Consider the following 21,513-nt stretch of genomic DNA (forward strand, 5'->3'; position numbering starts at 1 on the left):
AGAACGTCCCTAGGACATTGCGGTGACGTCTGGAAAAGTGTTTCTATAGGTCCTGTGGACGTTCTGCAGGACGTTGCAAGAACGTCCTGAGGGAATTGTGGTGACTTCTGGAAAACGTGTTTTAGACGTCCTGGGGACGTTATTCAAGGACGGTAAAAGGATGCACCGCGGACGTAGCAGGCACAGTGGGGGTAACAACCGTTTTTGCTGAGCTAAATGAAAAAAATAAAATAATAATAGATCACGGGGCTGTCATTTTGCTTAAAGGGCACACACACACACACACACACACGCTTACAAACTTGATTGCGAGGCTTGGGAATTGAACGGGTAACCTTCCTATTAGTAAACCACTTCTCTACCTACTGTACTACCACTGTCGGACTATTATTTTGTCACTTTAACAGGTTTATCACAGTGTGAGACAGCCAACAAACTTAGTCATTTTTTCTGAGGGTTTGAGGAAAAGCATATTGTAGCGATCTCAGTCACTAGGCATTGAGGGTTTTCCGTAATGATTCCTTTTTAAATTAACATCCATGGCACATCACGGACGTGTGGGCAGGGAGACCGAATAACTAGCCAAACTAATAATGATGAAATAAAATAAATATTAATGCTTCTCTACTGATCTGTGCTATAAATGTAATTTCTGCATGATTCCAATACAATATACAGAGGATACATAGGACGGTCTGTGTATAATATGAAGTATCTAGCTTTAACATTGAGCTTTCCACAGGCAGTCAAAGATGCTGCAACAGAACGTAGAGTACATTTTTTGCGCAAATTCAAGCACCCTGAATACTATGATGTATCCAAGCCACACCCTTGGAAGTTCATATTCTTCTTGCTAGTTTAAAATACTTTTCTAGTTACAGTAGGCTATAACAATTCGAATATGGCACATGGCGGTGGCTGACAGAGAGCAAGGACACAGGCACAGAGACAAAACAATGAACATGAATATGGCACATCAACACATACAGGACATGAATAGGCTGAAGAAAATAAAAAACGTTTGAATTCCCTTTTCAAAAGAGAGCACTGAATGCGATGACCTTAACTCCAGAGGTAGACTATTCTAGAGGGTTGGGGCACAGTAACTAAAGGCACCGTGTGCAGCATTGGTGTTTATTCTTGGGGTCGTGAGAAGACATTTATTGGAGGACCTTAGGCAACGCAATGGATCATACAAATAAATCAAATCGGAAATATAGAGTGGGGCAAGGCCGTTTAGTGATTTATAGACAAGAAGGAGTATTTTAAACTCAATTATTTGATGTACAGGGAGCCAGTGAAGTGATTTAAGAACAGGGGTGATATGATTGCATTTTGAAGTCTTAGTGACTATTCTAGCAGCTGCATTTAGGATAAGTTGAAGATTGTTTAACATCTGTTTTGTTAGATCAGCATAGTGTGCGTTTCAGTAATCTAACCGACTTGAGATAAATGCATGGATGCAAGTCCGATTTAAGGCTCATGCGAACGTCACGCAGAGGACCACAGGTAAAGGTAACGGGGACGTTTTTATAAGGAAGTCGTGGGGACGTGTGCTGAGAGACCAAATTAGAACGTTCCCTAAAAGTCCGATTTACGACTCATGCGAACGTCACAGAAGGACCAAACGTAGACTTGCTACGAACATCAAAAACGTTCTGGTAACGTCCTCTAGCGAACGTTGTGGCGGGGACCAATTGGGGACGTTGCGAATGTCCTGTTAACGTCCTGGGGACGTCCCCTGTTTGCGGGGATATGATGGTCTATAGCAGGGGTCTCACACTCAAATGACCTGGGCGTAGATGAGCGTCAAGTCTAGTCAGTGGGGGGCCAGATTTTTTTAATCTGTTGGCTTGCCTATCACAATACTGTTGATACTACTTTTGAGTGTGACAAATTTACCATGTGTGATCGGTCGTACAATGATTGGTGTTGTTAAAAAACAAGTAGCTGATGTGGGTTTCAATTTCCTTCTGTGAAGCACACATTGTGTTACCTCCTCTGGCCTTTAGGTTTTCTGTTGTATTCCCTTTCCCTTTTGTTCATATTTTAGGACAGTAAAAAAACTGAGATTTGAGCATAGAAATCTTGAGAGTTTTAAGACCCAAGGTATATAATTGTGTTTCAGTGTCACGAAGCCTGTATTACCATCTACAGCAGCATGGAGAATAAGAAGCTCTCTCACTGGATACTCATCTCTGTGGTGTCTATGCTCTTCTGCCTTCTCATCTATACTCTGACTGGTAAGTGAAACAAGAGAGTGTTAAACGTATTCAAGATATACCTTGCGTGATGTTTTAGAAATGCGGACACATACCTTAAAATGATAAGTAACCTGCAACTTCTGTGTACTTTTGTGATCAACTTAAGCTGCATTTTACAAGTAAATGTCTCCCCCGTCAATCACTAAATTAAGATGAGAGTTAGTCCCATAGACATAAACTATATAGGTTGCTGGACTTCCCTTTGGCTTTGACCCAGTGCTGCATGAAGCTGTAACTCTGTCAACAGTCGTGGCCTCGTCAATTTCTTCATTCTAATCGGTTGACCCTCAGCAATTGCACCTTTCCCGAAACCCCCTGTATGTAACATTTACAGAGTGATAAAACTTGTTATAGAGATTATTTTGCACGTATATGAATACAGGTGTGCCTTGACATTTTGGTGTGCCTTGGGCACAAAACTTTTGAAAACCACTGGTATAGATAACACATTTTCATTCTCTCAGTCTTCCATAATTATAAGGTAACGGGTGTCGTATATTACCAATTAACTGTATAAACTCCAGGAGAGGAGCGGCAGCGTGACTTCCAAATAGAGCCCGGGTGACGTAATGCTAGCATTGGTATAGCAATTGTAACTCAATGTCCGCGAGTTCTTGAGTCTTTATTCTTCAACTGTCATCAACTGTCATGGTACATTCAACTGGTTTTCTGTTCACAGATAATTTCATAATAGGGGTCCTGATTCTATCAGTACTAAACATTAAACATGAATTTCCTCATGGCTGTTGATGTCTATTAATATTGCTAATTTTTAAGATGACGTTATTAGAGGGCAATAATAATACTTAACAGACTGGCAGACCAGCGAGGAGGTCAATACGCGGCTGGCATGACTACCCATCAGCCAATCAGAATGCTCGTTCTGTCGTTGCCATATAATAAGAACTTATACTAAAATTAAGTGAATATGAACTTGTGTTACTATGAAAAGAAAAGTACTGAGTGCAGAGACCTAGCAAGCAATCGATGAAAGGAGTGAGACATCAGACAAGATCATCAGCACCAGATCAGAAAGAATCAAAGGACCGCTACGAGTAGAATACACACTGAAGGATAGAGAACTGAAGCGAAGAGCAAGAGAAGACAGGAGTAAATGACTGGAAGAGGTTGCCTTAAATGCACAAAAATCAGCAGAGAATGGCATAACTAGAGAAGTGTATCAAGCAACAAAGAAGATCACCAACAAACATGGAAGACGAGCTACGGCTGTTAAAAATAAGAAAGGTGAATTAGTCAAAGACATGAATGCATGACTAGAAAGATGGGCTGAACACTTTAAAGAGGTACTTGTGAAAGATGCACCAACCAACCCAATTAAAGACGATCAGAGAAATCGACACAACAGAGTTAAAGGGGACAGAAGTAAGACATGCTATTAACAAGACTAAGACCGGAAAAGCTCCAGCTATGTGGATAACACACAGTTGTACACTAATTTAGTTTAAAAATATAAAAATTAGTTGAACTTGTTAGTGGGTTTAGTTTTGAATTAATGTTCCCCTCTTCCTTTTGATCACGTGCCCCCCCTACGAGCTTATCAAATTATGCTGTTATACTTTTGCAGGTGTGTTTGGCTTCCTGACATTTGGACGGGGTGTGGCCTCTGATATTCTGATGTCCTATCCAGGAAATGATGTCACAATGATCATAGCGAGGCTTTTATTTGGCCTCTCCATCATCACCATTTATCCTATTATTTTGCTTTTGGGCAGGTAAGCAAGCTCACACACTCTCTAGTAGACACTCTTTAGGCTGCTGTTGGGCAGGTAAGCAAGCTCACACACTCTTTATTAGACACTCTTGAGGCTGCTGTTGGGCAGGTAAGCAATCACACACTCTTTAGTAGACACTCTTTAAGCTGCTGTGTATGGGCTGTTGGGCAGGTAAGCAAGCTCACTAACACTTAAGTAGACACTCTTTAGGCTGCTGTTGGGCTGGTTAGCAAGCTCACAGACTCTTTAGTAGATGTAGATGTTTAAAGATAGAAAGGATGATTGCCCCAAATTTGTGACAGTACCTGCTTCAGGTGTAAATGCCTACTGGCATTGATATACAGTTCAATTGTCGCGTCTGGAGACTGCTTTGGTGAAATATGGACTTAGTATGGATAGGAACTAGACAGTGTGGTGAAAAAGATCACAGCACTAACTAAATTTGAATTTAAAAAAATGCCTTTTGACAGTGGGGTTTGAAAGTCTGAAGGTAAAGGGAAATGAGGGAGTTAGAGGAGAGTCTTGGTGGAAAAGCCATTTGGTTTCAACACACTTCTAAGTCTCAGTGTGATATTATGAGGTGCCAAGCCATGTTATCCCTGCAAAGCCACAATAAGCTTTAATGACTGTCATTCCATTGGGGTGTTCGCATGGTTTTGTCGTGTGATCCCTCTGCAGTGTACTCCTGCACCAATCATAGAATGGAGTTGAACTTAACTTTCCATTCATGTATATTTCTGCTAGGGAGAAACTATTATTAGTTCCATTACACCCCACACCATCCTATTGGAAGTTTTATTTCTATTTTGAGTTGTAAACTTCAGTGATTAACTTGACTTAAGTGAATACTTATACAGTAACAATACAGTGGGCTATGTACAACAAAATGCATTAAAATGGGGAGTTCTATTTGATTGTTTTATAAGTGAATTTCATACTCATCACATACTTAATCACGCAATGTGCGCTGGTCTGTTCCAGGTCTGTGATCTTGGCGCTTGTGATTCGCTACCGTGACCGAACCGCCATAGTGACAGACGAGTTTGAGCAGCGCAGCCGTGCCATACTGACGGTGCTGTGGGTGGCGGTCACTCTGCTTATTGCAGTTTATGTGCCGGACATGAGTGAGGTCATCAGCGTCATTGGAGGAATCAGTGCTTTTTTCATCTTCGTCTTCCCTGGTGAGAGACAATATGTACAAATGTCACAAAATCCTTAGTGTAGTTCACAGATCACAGTGAAGGCACAGCATAACAGTTTATAACATTCCCTGACAAATGCTTTAGCGGGTGTGTGCTATTTATGTCTTTGTCCTTGTGTTTCTGTGATTTTCCTTAGAAATTTGAGTTTATTCATACCACATTCTCAATGTCCTTTCAAAGCTTCTATGTTAAATTCAGCAGGATTCTATACATGCAAAACCTGTTCCCTCTGAAAATGAACAAATATTACACATATGAGGTGACACAATGTGTTTGTTGTAGTGCTGTAGTGACTTTTACAAGGGTTACAAAAGGGTCCTAAACAGTTTGGCCTAAACACAAAGACATATCATTTCATTTTAGACACAGTGCTAACTGGAATTATTGGATAATCCTAGGGGGAGATAAGAAACACAATATTTGTTGGTGAATATGCAATAATAACAAGTTAAAAAGTGTAGTGGACTAATGTCTTTGGTTGGGTGATTCATCATCGTGACAAAGTCCAGTGAAAATATGGCAACTCACTACAGATACATAGAGATATACAGCCTAATGCCACACTGCCTCCCTGAAGTCAAGAGATTCAAATTATTGGGGAGTTTTCAAGCATGTAGACATTTTGATTGTGTACCATTTTTGGTTGTTTTTGTTGAGAAGCATTGTTGATACACAGCCCCACTTCCAGTTTTGCTATACCACCATCTAGAAAGATATGTTTCATCTTTGTTCTTTTAACTGTTCTTTAACTTTCAAGTGAGTAGGATGCTCTTCGCACTGTCCTTTTTCTGTTATTTCCATTCTTTCAAGGTTCTTTTCATTGTCATATATTTAGTTAGAGAGTTACAAAGCTAGTGAAATGGCATATATTGACATTGAGTGGTTCGTTTTAAAATGAGACAACTTTACGGCTGCCAGCCGAGTAAACAGGCAACAACTTAATAGATTGGACACATCTACATTCTGCAACAGTACCTCCAACTCTGCACTGGTGAAGTTAGGTCGGCGTTTACTGGACTGGTGTTCTCTTTCTGCTTTGACATGATTTTGATAAGTCTTCAGGTGCTTTCGCGTTGCCCCTATGGATTCAGTGTCTTTTCTTAGGTCTTCTCCCTATATACCGTTTGAAAATGTATGTCGCGAGCTCATTAACCCACAGCTACATTTTGTCGGACAATGGCTCATTACAATCTCATATTTTTGCTGAATATCGGCCGACTCGGATTGCTGGCCGATTGATCGGTCCATCTTTACTCGTATAGGTTACTATTATAGGGATAGGTAGAGTAATGGAAAAGGAAACTATGTCGATTATGGGAATTATTTATATTGCAGTTAAATAAAGATCAGGTGGAGAGACTATAGCAGTATCCCACAGAGACTAGGCTAGGAGGGGAAGAAGGAGAAAAATGTATTGGGTAGAGTTCGGCTGCCAATACGCATCTATGTACTTAATGGATATGGTGATGAGAAACAATGGGCCTCATTCTCAACAGCAGTTGGGAAGACTTTCAGAAGGACTTCAGAAGGAACTCCACCTCGGTGGATTTAGGAAAACATTTGCCATTCTCCATAGTTTTCTCACCTGCGATTTCTTCTGAACTTCAGAAGACTTTCAGAATGCGAAATAGCAGTCGTAACTCTTCCGGAATCTTCTCAAATGCGATTCCACGTGGCTATCTTGTGGTTATTTGAGGAATCGCGTTGAGGAATGACATTTGAAAAAACTCTGTGTTAAAAGGGTTAACGGTTGAATTTGTGAGAACCCGTTGGTGATTGCGTTCACGTTAACTCTACAGACATCCTCGGATTAAAATAATTATAATAATAATAAATACGAGAATATTTGTGTCATAAACAATTACGTTTCACATTTATAGTCATGATTCTACGAGGTAGCATTTATTGTTACACTAGATCTCTATTGCTCGTAGCTTGACTGTTCTCTCCCTTGTACGTCACTTTGGACAAAGGCGTCTGCTAAATGACTGAATGTGAATGTAAATGTACACGAACACTTCAAATGTAAGTGAATAAATAAATAAACACTAAACCCAGTGGAAGTTCAACGTAAGAAAAGATCTCCACCTTATTAATGAACACCTGTTACGAGTTGCTTTCGTGTGGATTTGGGAGATTCCGACAGCACACTTGGCTATGGCTGCGTGCCCTAATAAGGAACTGGCGGGGCGTGTATGTATGCAAATCCACTTTAACAAGAATGCGCATCAATTTAAGAAACTAATCCGAGGAAACACAGCTGAGAAGACTTTTGCTCTTTATGAACGCATTTTCAAGCGTGCGGGAATGCAGCGGAAGCGTTTCCCTTACGTTGTTTTTACGAAGTCGCGTAAGAAACATTTCTGAAGAATTACAGAAAAGGATCGAGAATGAGGGGCAATTGTTCCACATCCATCAGCATTTGTGAGCAAAGGTCACGCTATCAGGGAGAGAAAATTCGGTTAATGAACATCAATTTGATTTATGCCAACAATTAACATAAAGTTCTATGGTTCAGTTTGGAACACCCCACAAAAAAGGCAACAATATCGCCAATCACTGTTTTCAGAAGAAAAGTATGTTTTGTGAAGCATGGTCTTAGAGGGACAGTGTGGAGTTTTTAGTGGCATCTATTAGTAGATATGGAATATAATATTAAAAATTATGTTTTCATTAGTGTATAATACCTGTGTAACTATAAATCGTAAAACTGCAGTCACCTCAGAACGCTACTGAATTGAGTGAGTCATCCCAGCGTTAATGTATGCCCGCTGCCTTTGCCGATTCACATCTTTCATGTCACTCAGCAAGTAGTCCGTTCACTTATGTAGGTGAAATTGGTACCATTCTCACATGGGAGTACCAGATTATGTAGGTACCTTACCCAGTGAGCAGGCGCCGGGTGAATGTGGGTGCAATTGTGAGTAAATTGTGATATTGTCTTCACGAGGGCCACCAAGACACACTGGTGCTGTCCTTGCAACAGCAACAATATGTTGGTAATCTCACCCGATTGGACAGGTATCAACTATTCAACACAAGGGCAGATCAATTAAGTTGAACACCTAGGGGGCGCCACACAAAGTGTAGTGTTCTCCACAGTGGTCAAAGTAATGATATTCCACAAATCATTCTCATTAAATATATCAGTCTCATAAAATATATTATACAATCAATTTGGAACTCTGATTAATAATTAAATTAATAACTACAAACAAAGTTACCTTATCAATAGTATGGTTGAAGGTCATTGGAGTTCTGAATAGAAGAGGTTGGCAACGTCCATTCTTGTGTAACATTTAATAAACCAGCGTATATAAATCAAAGTATTTATTTACACAATGATAAGAAAATAACACACAATATGTAATCTAGCTAAATGTATCAAACTAATGAATTGAAGGAGTAAATGTATGTGTAAGGGAGAGGGAGTGTGTGTGTGTGTGTGTGTGTGCAAGCTGGTAAGCTCGGAGTTGCACTGTTAGGAGCGGGCCTGAAAGAATGTGTGTGTGTGTTCCTTTGTCTGACCACCGTAGTTCCGCGTGCATGTGTGCGCATGTTCGTAAACATACATGTGGAGCGCGAATATCGAGTATTCTCTTTGCGTGTGTGGCTATGTGAAGGCCTATGTATATGTAATCGTGTGTGATTTATATGCCATGTTAGAAAAAGGAGATGGTTAGTGATGCATGCAAGTCCGTTAACCCTAAGATGGTGTGGCGAAGCCAACTACCAACTAACAATGAAAGTATATAACAGTTATGTTCGGTAAACAAAACAGATACAATACATGAACAATGGCATATGTAAACAGTCCTATGCTTAGCCAGGTTGTGAATAAGCTACGATAGCTAGCTGCCCAGTCGATGTTTACCAGTCCCTGGGAAAGAGTCGTGCTGGCGAATCCGACGCTGAGGAGGCAGAGAAGAGATGATGCTGTCCGTAGATGGAGAAATTTGTCTTTGTTTCACTGCAGTTAAGCTCGGAGGAGTTGATCGCTCGGAATGTTGCAGAATCGCGAATTCTGTTGTGCTTCGTTCCGTTGCAGTTAGTTAGCAGGTCTAATGTTAGCTGCGTTGCTAAACTTACATCGTCTAAGTTAGTAGTTTGTGTTTGGCTAACGAGAGATCTTAGAGAGAGTCTTGTCTTTGTTGAGAACAAAGAGAGGTCAAAGAGCGTTGCTCCTCGGTCGAATGCCGGGAGAGAGGTGAGCCTGGCAGCGCCAGTGTAGAGAGAGAAAAAGATGTACCATTTCACCGCAGCTTTAAAGGTGAAAGTGCGTCACGATTTTACCACCTTGTTGTCAGCCAATACTGTCTCAATGAAATGTAGATAGGAGAGTTTAGGTGATAAGGGAATTGTGGGTAATGAAGTCATTTGTGGGTCTACACCTACACTTATCATAGCTGAAATTCATTGTAACTTGAAGTCAGCCAGTAATACTAGTATCTAGTAACATTGTAACATTCATGTCTAATATGCAGATCTACCTTTGTTGACATTTGTTGACATTTGAGTGGCCTAGACATTGATTCCCCTTGCTGCTTGTGCATCCTTCCCTCTGACCTGATTTGTTTTTTCCAGGTCTGTGTCTAATCTTTACCATGCAGACAGAGTCACTGTCTTACAGAACCAGGTGGGTACAATATTCTGCTTTGGGTAGATTGGGGATCATTTTTTATATTGTTTGTTAACAATGAGAGAGTTTGGAGGAGGTGGTGTCTTGAAAATCAACAATACCAATAATAATAATAGTTATTAATATTATATTTTGACAGGGTCCTGTTCACCGTGTGGGGAGTGATTACAGTGGTTGTTGGAGTCTTCATCTTTGGTCAGAGTACAACCATTGCTGTCATGGAACTGTTGCACAAATTCTGATCCCCCTCATCTCACTACCACTGTATATCTTGAGAATTTACTGGATCCCCACATTTCCTTCACTTTTGGTCATATATATTGCGATTTGTTTGACATTAAACTGGAGTTTTTCAAGATCAGAGTTTATATTCTAATCACTGATCAGAATAATGTCTAATTTATACTTTAGTGGCAAACGGACTTTCTTTCAGCTCTTTTCAAATTATGACAAAAGTGCATTCAATAAAATCTTGCGCTCTGCACAAAAACTAGACTAAAAGCATGGAGATTCAGAATGTCATTATACATTTATTGTATAAATAAGACATTTATTTATTATATTTATTTGTTTTGTAATGTATTGCATTGTATTGTTTATTTATTTGAACCATATGTGTATAGATGTTTAATAAGGTCTTAAAACTGAATGGGGATAATAAAAACATGCTATTAGTTGATCCAATAAAAAAAAATGGAAAAAATACGGCACATTTTTCAGGATCAAACTAGAACTTGCATGTCTAGGTGTTGTGTTTTAAATGGATAGAATGAAAATGATGTCAATTGCTTTCTTTCACTTTACAGTAATTATATAGCATTGACCAGCCATTCATAAGCAAGATCCTGAAAAGTTATTCCATGCTTTTTTTTATCAAATGACCCTCTCTTCACTAGCCACCAGCAGAACTACATTTCTTACAGCCTGCTCTTTACAGGCATGACCAACTAGCCTTCCCTGGCATCTGCATGTCTGACATCTGCACAAAACAACCAGCACCAAATCTGATGAATCTAGTATAATAATCCTTGTCAATATTATTCTACAACTACGAATCAATCAATCCAATAAACACCTTTGTGTTCATAAGAATGATGTCAAGAATACTGAATAAAGGGGTTACATTTTAATTGGTTTCATGTGTTATGTTTTTGACTGCAGGTAAAGGCTTGTGTAACCGGGTGATCAGGCTATAGCCTGGATATTAGGTGGAATTAGATTAAGCCGTTTATAATATACACACTGCAAAAAATAAAATTCTTGGTAAGCTTTTTTGTCTATTTTCAAGTGAAAAAAATCTACCCGCTCTTATTATAAGGCATAATCGCCCAAAAAGCAAAACTATGTTTAGCTAGAAAGGCTTGTTTTAAGACAACACATCTTGGAATTCTTGTATAGACAAAAAATCTTGAAAAAGTCTTATTTCAAGCTTATTTCAAAATAAAACAAGTTTTTTCAATCAAGTAAGATTTGTCAAATGTGATTCATCTTGTTTCAAGAACAAGAACAAGAGCAACATATGCTTGTTTTGAGAATAGATTGACTTTACTAAAATCTTTCAGTCTTTACAAGGTAATCAGCATCTTTGCAATGCGCCATTTTTGTATAGATTTTTTTTTTTTTGCACTGATGAAGGTCTGAGGACCGAAACGTTTGCAATGCACCCCACTTGGTAGCACTTTATTTTATTTTTGTTTAAGTTGATGGATTTAACACCTTTCCTGCATCGGCAACTTGGTGTGCGAGTTCTCTTCCTCATCCAGTGTTCTGTATACAGATTCCAATATCTAACCATGTACCAAAAATTATAATGACTGATTCTGTGTAAACACACATTCAAAGGTCAAAGGTCAAAACATTCCAAGCAAAGAATCCATTTTGTATGCAGATTCCAAAATCTAACTATGTACTAAAGATTATAAAATGACTGAGTGTAACACACATTCAAAGGTCAAAGGTTCTTTCCCATTTTTAATGCATTTAATCATCCAGTTAACATTGTTATTTTTACAGTCAAAAAAGGGTGAATTATCAATATTCAGAATCAACATTATCCTAGCTCTAGGCCTTGTTTTTTCCACAGTCAAATAAAAAAATGTGCATTATCAATAAGATATTCAGAATCAACATTGCTCAACAGTTAGCTCAACAGTTCTCAAACGTTTTTGAATAAATGCCCCCTTGGCCTCATCATAAGCCTTCCAACGCCCCCTTGACCTCATCATAAGCCTCACAATGCCCCCCTAGTTTTAAAAAGTAAAATAGACTAATGCCCCCCAATGGCAAGCACTGCCCCTTATCAACTGAATCCCTCTCAACACCCGAGGCTGAACACTACCCTAGCCCAAGTCAGAGATCAAATATTCTAGTCAAGTATGTAATGTGCTAATGTATCAGAGAGATCATACTTAACTGGAATGTACTTGTTATTTTTAAATGTAAAATAATAATAAAGTGTATAATCAAGAAGGTTACCAGCATCAACGAAAACATTGCCCTGAGCTTGGTTGGGAACTTCTATTTCATAACTCAAATATGTGTCACTCCAAGAAAGAATGAGTTCTAAAATAAAAACACATAGAGTACTTAGACCAAGGATACAGGAAAAAAGACAAGTAAAACCAGTTTTGAGGCTTACCTATGATGAACTTGGAAAAGCTAGTGAGCAATCATTAACAATAGTTCATAGAGGCATCATTATAAAACTAGGTGAAAACTAGATTCTCTTTAGTTCCTAATTAGATACTCAGTTCTGATAATGAAAAGTTACTTTTATATAATAATTAAAAGGTAAAAAGTGGGTGTTTTATGTCTATGAGGACATATAGACATTCAGTAAGGGGAGGATGTAGCCCTATGGGAAATTAAGTTGGATTCTGAAATTATTATATGTTTATGGTTGTTGATTATAATGTTAAAATTGTGCATCTAATGTGTTCATGTTTAAAATTGTATTTTGTTTAAATGTTTAAGAAACCAATGAGCTTCAAGGGTGAGAGGTCAAGGGCGAGGGGATAAAGACGACGGTTGGGAGAGTTAACGAGAGTTGGAAACGAAGCTTCAAGATTGAGAGGATAATTACCATACTGACGGGATAAAGTTAATTTAATAGAGGAACGAATAGTGACTCATTATTAACATACCGACGGGATATCGTATAGAGTAATAGAGCAACGGCTAGTTACTCATTATTATACATAGATATCTTCAAGTGTTGTGCTGCGTTTGTATGACGGAACTCGGACAGATTTCTGAAAGCTGCAAAGGAAGCTACAGCAACAGCTACGGCAGCTAAAGAGTAGCACAAAGTTTGGAAGACTGTTGGAGAGACTGGCCAACCCGGGCAGTCATTCACACAACGGTTCCCGTATCGTCAGTGCCCGACTAGGCTGTGGACTGGCGCAACGGCTTCTTCACTCCCCCTCGCCAACACAGTGAGGACGACAGTTAAGAGATGATTTTGTTTGGCGCTTTGGCGAAGTAGCCATTGTGTTTAAGGCTCCTCCGCTCCCCAGCTTCAAATCAGTACTGCACCGTTCCTCTAAAAGTTGGTTGGGTACCCCTCATTACTGTGTATATTTTAGTTCGTTAACTGCCGGCTTAGATATTATAGGTTGTACAGTTTTATTGAATGTGTGTATGCTAACCGGAGGCAGGGTTTTTCCTGGGTCAAAATGGCTCTTCGGTGCTCCCCCAAAAAAATTGCGCACAGTCTGTGTTACCTATCAGCAGAAATCAATGTTCTTTTTTTTTTAACATTTCATAAATAATGGAGGCTATGCTTGAGGTTATCATTTTGCTTCCACTTTAAATTAAAATAGATAGGCTAATATATTGACAATAGTCCAAGCCCCATGGTGCTATCATGTATGGTTTAAAGATTCAAGATCAAGGTATGCAAACTACTGAAATCTATATCAATAGAATCTAGAACTAACCAGTGGTCAGAAATGGAACACACGAATTATGAAAGTCAAGTTTATCTATTATTACTATTCATGTTTATTATACAAACCTACATACCATTATTTTCACCAATGGAGGCTGCGTTGGAAATCGATAATCGAACTTTTGACAGTATTTTGAGTGGAAATTTAATGTGCATTTGTACAGGTGTATTCGTGTACGTCGGGCTGGCCCTCGCAGTGGAACGACAGTTTTCAACCGCACCAGTATTATTATATTCCAGATGCAACACAAACGAGTTGAGCTTTCAAAACCAATGCTGTTGTCTGCCTTGCGTTCTACTGGTACTCGTTAAAACGCGTAGACAAATCAAGTAATAGCCTACACCTGTGTAAGTTCTCAACATAGCAGATATTTTAATAAATTGAAAGCCATGAATATTAAAACCGCCGACTGATGAAGTCAGGATGCATCCGCAGGTTGAGTAATTAAGTGATTGGCTCTGTCCATTCGCGCACCTCACAGTTGCGTATAGATCAGACTTATCAACTTGATTACTATTGATCAAAACAGAACGAGAGTTCGGCTGTAGCCTACTTGAAACATACTATTCAGAACATATTCGCTGACGTGCATTGCATACGTGATGAATTGCTCACAAATCTGCTTAAAACAACTAGTGAAGGTGTTTTAGAATAATATTTATGCCATATACAATAAGTGACTTTATGTAAACACCACTTATTAATGTTAGCTGCCTAATTATTTAGCACAATGCTAGCATGACTCTACCGTAATTCGATTTTTAACCAAGGTAGCCTATTGTACCTATTGAGCCTGTTGATCGCGACCTGTTTACAAATCTGGTTAAAAAGATAAAGGTGAGCTGATATTTATAGATACTAAATATTTCCCAGGCATCTAATGGCTTACAGCTACCTGTAAAGCATCTACACGTACAGAGTAAGGTAGGTTGACTGCTAAATCGGCAGCCACCAGTCTTTGGATAGCTCTCATAAATCAGTTATTGTATATATGGCATTAATATTAGTCTTACCATCACACATAGGATATATAGGTTCACGCACACACTGCTTAAATAAAACTTAAAGCCTACTATCAAAGTATTGTTTTTTTTAAGATAATGTAGGCAACTGCTTGCTAGCTGCTTTATACAAAAAAAAAAAAAATTATAGTGACTAACGTCTGGCAAACTTGGAGAAGCCTCTGTTCAATTGGCTGAGGGGGTAGGAGGCGGGATCTGCTGCTGCTGCTTGAATTCAACGTGAGCGCTTAAAACACCATTAAGCTGAATTGGATGACAGTTTATTTTTTATCGCAGACTTTTTTTTTTGCCTTTAGGCGCTCGGGATTTTTCATAGGCGTTCGGGAAAACGGCTTAGGCGCGCGCCTACATTTTCTTTATGCAGGAAAAACCCTGGGAGGCTGTGTTTGGGTAGATGCTAATAGCATGCTATAATAGGTCATACTGGTGGGTGGGCTAGTAGCATGCTATGCTAAGCGCTGCAAATGTGTTGCTAAATGTTAAATGCCATCTGAGGTAAGTGACTGGACGCAGTCAAACGAAAATAAGTGTGTTATATTCTCTGTATTTGTAAAGTTATAATCTTTTCTAATTCCTATTTAAAGTAAATTGTTAAATGTATTTCATTGTGGTCTTGGTTTATCTCAGTAACTTACTGGTTGGGGAATTGATAGTAGTAGCTTACTAGCTGAGGTTTAAAAGTATTGTGCTTACAAAAGTTAACCTAAGTGGGAGTGATGGAGATAAATATGTTTGGTATTGGTCTATTTAGTGGAAGTTATAACGTGCCTAAGTATAGTAGTAGTAAATGTAATAGTGTTAGCAGGGTGCTTAACTTTAACCTAGTATTAATTATATAGTCTACAGCATCCTCTCTGTGGCCCACCAACCTGTGGTCTGTAGTTGGCTTTGTGATTAGACATGGCTGTCACCTGCCACTGTATGCGTTTGCCAGTGCAAGTGTTGCCTGTGGCAGTGTGTACTGTCGGTCAGTGCGAAGTCCTGGCATACTGTCCCTTTATCTGTGTAGTGTATTTGAACTGAAAAGGCCTAATTGTGTTGTAGCCACAATAAAAACGTTAAATTGTAACTCCTCGACTTTTGTGATTTATTGGTGTATATGTGTATTAAACTTTCTGTGTTCAATGGATTGATCCCCGATATACATCTCTCTTTCTCTGCCTTGTTAACATTGTCTGTGCCACCTAAAAAAAAATGCTTTGGTGTTCAAAATGCTTTGATGGTCAAGTTTTTATCAAGTTCAAAAGTTAACTGCTTTTGTTTTCAGAGTGAGGTCAGGAAATGGGTTGTTTACTTGGCTCTTGCTCTCTCTCGCTCTCACCCTCCCTCTGGTGTGCTGCCCAAATGCTTGGGTGTTGTGTGATGCACAACAGTCCACAATTTTTGGCTTAATTTTCAGTTTACTGCAACAGTTTTCAGAGTGAGGTCAGGAAATGCAGATGTTTAATGAATGGTGGAAAAACAAACTTGTCGGGTCTTATATCTAGAGTATTAAACTAATTGTAGGTCACAAAAGGGGAATATTTTAAGATGGCAATGCTTAATTCTAGAATTTTAGCAATCCTAATATTAGTACATTTATCTCAAATTCAGTTTATACGGCTAAGACTTCATCCTAAATTTAAGCGTAATACTCTTAAAATAAGATAAATACAATGCCTTAAAAGGCTAAATGTAAGAAGTATAATCTTGTTTTAAGAACTATTTTGATTATTTTGAGTCAATAAGAACTGTCAAAATAAGTTTCCAAGTCTTATTTTGGAATTATTTCATCTAAAAACAAGATTAAATTAGATTCGATTATTCATCTTATTTTAAGAATTCTTACCAAGACAAATTTGCCTTGTTCCATTGGCAGATTTTTTTGCCTTGATTCAAGCAAATAGCGCTTGTTTTAATCTTTTACGTCTTATTTTTGAAAGGCCATTTTTTGCAGTGCAGAATTAGCTGCAATTTATTGGGGTGATGTACAGTAATAAACCAACACAGGAGTAATCATGGACCGCATTTGACCATTTTGTTAATTTAGCCTGGAGCGACTTTACTGCAGATGTGTGACCTGGTACACTATGCCATACCCATCCATAGACAATGGGAAAGGTTCTTCTGAATGTCTAAAACCATGCTTGGGTCACTACAACATTTGACCTTACCACTATGAGTGCACTAGTCGCACTAAAGGTTTCCTCCTCCTGTCCTATTCACAAAGCTGCTGAGATCATTTTTAAGTCAAAAGAAAAACATATTCCTTAGTCAATAATTATACCTCATCCTTAATGGTAATTAACCATTAATAGTAAGCCTAATGAATAGATTTTAGTCCTTGATCACTGTGGGAATGCTGAAACCCTTGTGTGAATATATAGTTTCCTAGACCTGATGTCTCCAAGATAATAATTAGCATTCAGGCATCCACCCCCCCTTACCTTCCTAGGTTTAAAAGGAGCTGATCTCTGTAGAGACAGTTAGTGAAATCAGACTAGGTACCCCAGTAGCGAAGCCAAGTCTTGTTCTCTCTCCTCTGATGTGCATCATTGCAAGAATAAACAACCTGAGCATTGAAATACCATCACTTGGACTGAGTCTCTGATAATTGGGATAAATTATTATCCTTTTAAGTCCCGTGCACAAGCTTGCTTTCACTGACCTCAGTGATTGGTTGTTACAGGTCTGTGTCTGAGTACAAATTCATTAATAACAGAAACACAACCCACAGACCAACTATCTTTGCACGGTTCTCAAAATGAATCTTTATGATGACACATTTGTCAAGACAGAAAGTTGAATTATGACCGCTGCGCGGCGCCGCGCGCCTTTGGAGGGCCAAATTGTTCTTGTATGTTTGTGTTAAGGGGGCATGTCAACCCATACCATAACCAGTCATTACATGTATAGCGCCACCTAGTTAAAAATTTAAAAGCAAAAATGAGGTGTTTTAATCGCATATATTATTATTATATATAAGTGCTCGAAAAATTACCAAATTTGCCAGGGACATCAAGCCTGTAACCGTCCATCTTCGGTAGAGTTTTTGTCCCTGGATGGAGCTAAATGGCTCTGTAGCGCCCCCTAGAACATTGCAAAAAAAAACTGCGCATTGGGGTTATTTTGGCATAGCTTGACGGAATTCGGTACACGTCTTCATCAAGCTTGGACGCACCAAAAAGTCTCTTGATGCCATGGTGGCAGGTCCACAGGAAGTCGGCCATTTTGAGTGGAAGATGCGTTTTGACGGCGTTTGCACACCTCGCATCTGATCGAAACTCCTCCGACAGATTTAATGGTAACGCCTTAAAATGTGGTCAGGTTACTCTTCAGCCATGGGTGACTTAAAGTTATAGAAGATTTTCTCATTAGTCGGAAGGTGTGGGCATGGCAGACCCTCAAACTTTTCCAACTTGCCAGTGCTTGCCACAAAACACAAAGTCTCTTATAACTCTTGCGTACATTGTTTGATCCAGAGAAAATGTCTTAGGGTGGACGCTGGATCCGGCCCGAACGCGTACACATGCCTGACTGATATCATCTATAGCACTACCTGTTGGTGGTTGGAAACTTCACTTTGTTTCCACACCTCTTTATGTGACCTGTTTTAACAAACTACATTGCAAAAGAAAAATATACCAAAACAATCCACAAAAAAGTAGTACACAAAACATTCCATAACCAAATCATCAAAATCTATCACAAATAATTCCTTTAATACATAAAAATGAAACACAAACCAATTTACACACACAAAACACATAAAAACACACAAACACTGTCATGGCGACATAACATTTTCCCCCCTCTCCAGGGGAGATCCAACCCACATCCCTGATTGAGAGATAACACAAACAACAAATCACATCAATAAAAAAAAACCTGTAGTAGGTAACATTCAGAATACATTGTTAATGACTTCAGTCCAGCCCACAGTGTTGGGAAAGTTCACTTTCTACATGAACTAGTTCAGTTCATAGTTCACACATTTTTAAATGAACTGGTTCATAATTCAAAATGTTTAACTACGTTCACAGCTCCAAAAAATGCCAGTTCAGTTCTTTTTTTCAATATGTTGCAAGCTATATTTTTTCATAATCTCTATCTGTCTGGAATACCGCTCTCAGCCTCTACGCAGCTTCGGCGCTGTCACACTTGCCAGGCATGGACAGTATAGAAAGCACACGCAGCGATTGACTGGTTGGTCAAACCTGGATACAGGACCGTTAACGTCGTGTTTTTCAGCTTGAAGTCTCTAGAAATCTGGCACCATATTGAACGAAATTAAAATGAGTGAACGTGCCAATCACAGACACCAGAATGAACACGTTCACAGTATTGTTCATCAGGTAGTAATACAGTAGGTTCAGTTCACGTTCATCAAAATTATGAACGAGTTCATGAACTTTCGTTCAATGAACGCGTTCAGGTACAACACTGCCAGCCTGAACATATCATTCCAAGGCTATTTAAAACTTAAAGTGCCAGACTAAAGTAACTGAAACCGTCTTGATGAGGTTGAAACCTGCAAGATAAGTGCAATACATTCAATACATTCAAACATAGTAATTTAATAAATTCAGACATAGTAATTCAATAAATTCAAAACATTCGAACATAGTAATCCAATACATTCAAACATATTATCTCCCTCTGGAACGAAAAACTGTTTTCTGATTGGCTAATGGGGTGTACATTAAGTTCGTATAACCGTAGTCCCAGTAGAAAAGTTAAATCGCTGTTCCATATCAATGCTCTTGAATGGTTACCATTGACAACCAACGTAACGTTTTTTTTTCTTCAAAAAACGCACTACTTTCTCTAACGGGAGCACTAGGCTTCAAATTAAGAATTCATCAGGTTATTATGCATATTAAGTTTCCTAAAGATAAAGGAAATTCTAAATAATAATGTATCTATAAATCCAGAAATCTCTGTGTGTGTGTGTCCGTCTAGGGCGTATCTCCCTGACGGTAGTTACGTTAGTTATGAGATTTCGCATGTAGCTTACGCATGTCATGAACCTCTGCATCCTTGATTTTGAAGATTTTTGAAATCATAGTTCGCGAGATATTTGTATTTTACCGTTTCCCGTAGGCACTAATGGGTTATCGTTTCCCGTAGCAAGTCCCTGACCGATTGTGCACCGAAATGACGTCACAATCAAACATATACGCGTAGCGTTATTAAACTATCCTGCCTTCACTCAAAGTTCAGAATAGCGTTGGATACGATAAGGAGGTCCGCATTCAAATTCTTCTTGGTGAACAGATACAGACTTTTGCTCAGGTAATCTTAAGACAGTGATTGATTTTATCTATTCGTTTATTTTTAAGCTTCTTTAAATTAAGTTTCAAAGTAATGTCTAGAGTTGTAGCCTACAGTCATCTAACAGACAGGGAATAATAATCCATCAAAATATTCATATTGTTTATTAGTATAGCGTATTTTTACAGTACATTTCTGCACTTATTCATAAGCATGGTTGAAATGTAACTGTGATTAGAGCACTTATTCATGGCATATGCAAAACGCATGAATTTTACTCTATACAACTCTCTCTCTGAATTCATAGTTTGCGAGATATTTCTATTCTATCGTTTGCGTTAAGCACTATGGGTTATCGTTTGAGTATACACCGCTACAAATGGTAGATTATTGATAAGCCTCGGAGGCTTTCAGATTGTGATGTTCATGCATCTACTGACGCAATGAGAGAGGTTTTCCGATGTATTAGTGTCCCGATGTATCTGTTGTAATTCGTGTGTAGGCTACTTTGTTTTCTCATTATTGCAATATTATAAACCTCAGTCTGCATTTACCCTGGCTGGGAGAGGCTGTCATTCCGAAGATACTGTGTGTGATCGCCTTTGCTCTGTGTTCATTAAACATGTCAGAGTGTATGAATAAACGGCTGGGTGCCAATCAAAATCACAACGCAAGAGTGGAGTACTACACAGCTACAAATAGTAGCTTATATTGATAAGCCTCGGAGGCTTTCAGATTGTCCATTGCTTTCCCATCTGTTGCTATGGAGTCCACGAAATACGCGCAAATAAACATTAAAACATTTCTTAATGAAAAGGAAACATGCATCACAATAATACTTCAGTGTAACCTGTACCTATGTGGAGTGCAAATATGTCTTGCTATTACACTACCCAACAGCTACACCTACGTCTGCTAACACTACAGAATGCATAATTCCTACGGGCACTGCACTAGTAAAAATAATAATAAAAACATTTTTGGATGTTGTAAACGGGAGATAAGCGGGATAACGGCCTTCGAGCTGTCCAGTTCTACAAAGGTAATGGACTGTGCGGAGCAACTCCACCTCGCTACGCGTCGTGGAGTTCTTTGCCCCGCAGCGTCCATTACCTTTGTAGAACTGTACAGCTCGTCGGCCGTTATCCCTTACGTAATTCAATACATTAAATACATTCAGGCATAGTAATTTAATAAATTCAATACATTCAAACATAGTAGTTCAATACATTAAATACATTCAGACATAGTCCCTGAGGTAGCCCGGTTTGGCGCGGGCACGGACTGGTCGTGCTGCAGGATTGACTGGGCCTCAAGAGTCCGGATCAGGATCTCGGCAGGCCTCCAGGTCTGCCGTGGTAGGTGGGGCCACTTTGCGGAGGCGGCGTGCATGCCACCACTTTCCGTCTGAGAGGCGAAAGGTGGCAGGCCCCAGTTGCTCAGTCACCTG

At 39.1% G+C, this 21,513-nt stretch overlaps 1 protein-coding gene across 1 annotated transcript in view; it reads left to right on the plus strand.

Moving 5' to 3' along the window:
• slc38a8b (solute carrier family 38 member 8b) overlaps window positions 1-10,080 on the plus strand; it is a gene marked incomplete at both ends in the record, with an annotated part of 33,629 nt that extends 23,549 nt beyond the window's left edge. The window contains 5 exons of the mRNA XM_080844172.1: window positions 2,129-2,243; window positions 3,850-3,997; window positions 4,979-5,178; window positions 9,784-9,835; window positions 9,978-10,080. Coding sequence (XP_080700298.1) covers window positions 2,129-2,243; window positions 3,850-3,997; window positions 4,979-5,178; window positions 9,784-9,835; window positions 9,978-10,080 — 618 coding nt within the window. The remainder of the gene's footprint in view (window positions 1-2,128; window positions 2,244-3,849; window positions 3,998-4,978; window positions 5,179-9,783; window positions 9,836-9,977) is intronic.
• Window positions 10,081-21,513: the final 11,433 nt, after the last annotated feature.

This window comes from Sprattus sprattus (assembly GCF_963457725.1).
Source record: "Sprattus sprattus genome assembly, chromosome: 8".
NCBI lineage: Eukaryota > Metazoa > Chordata > Actinopteri > Clupeiformes > Clupeidae > Sprattus > Sprattus sprattus.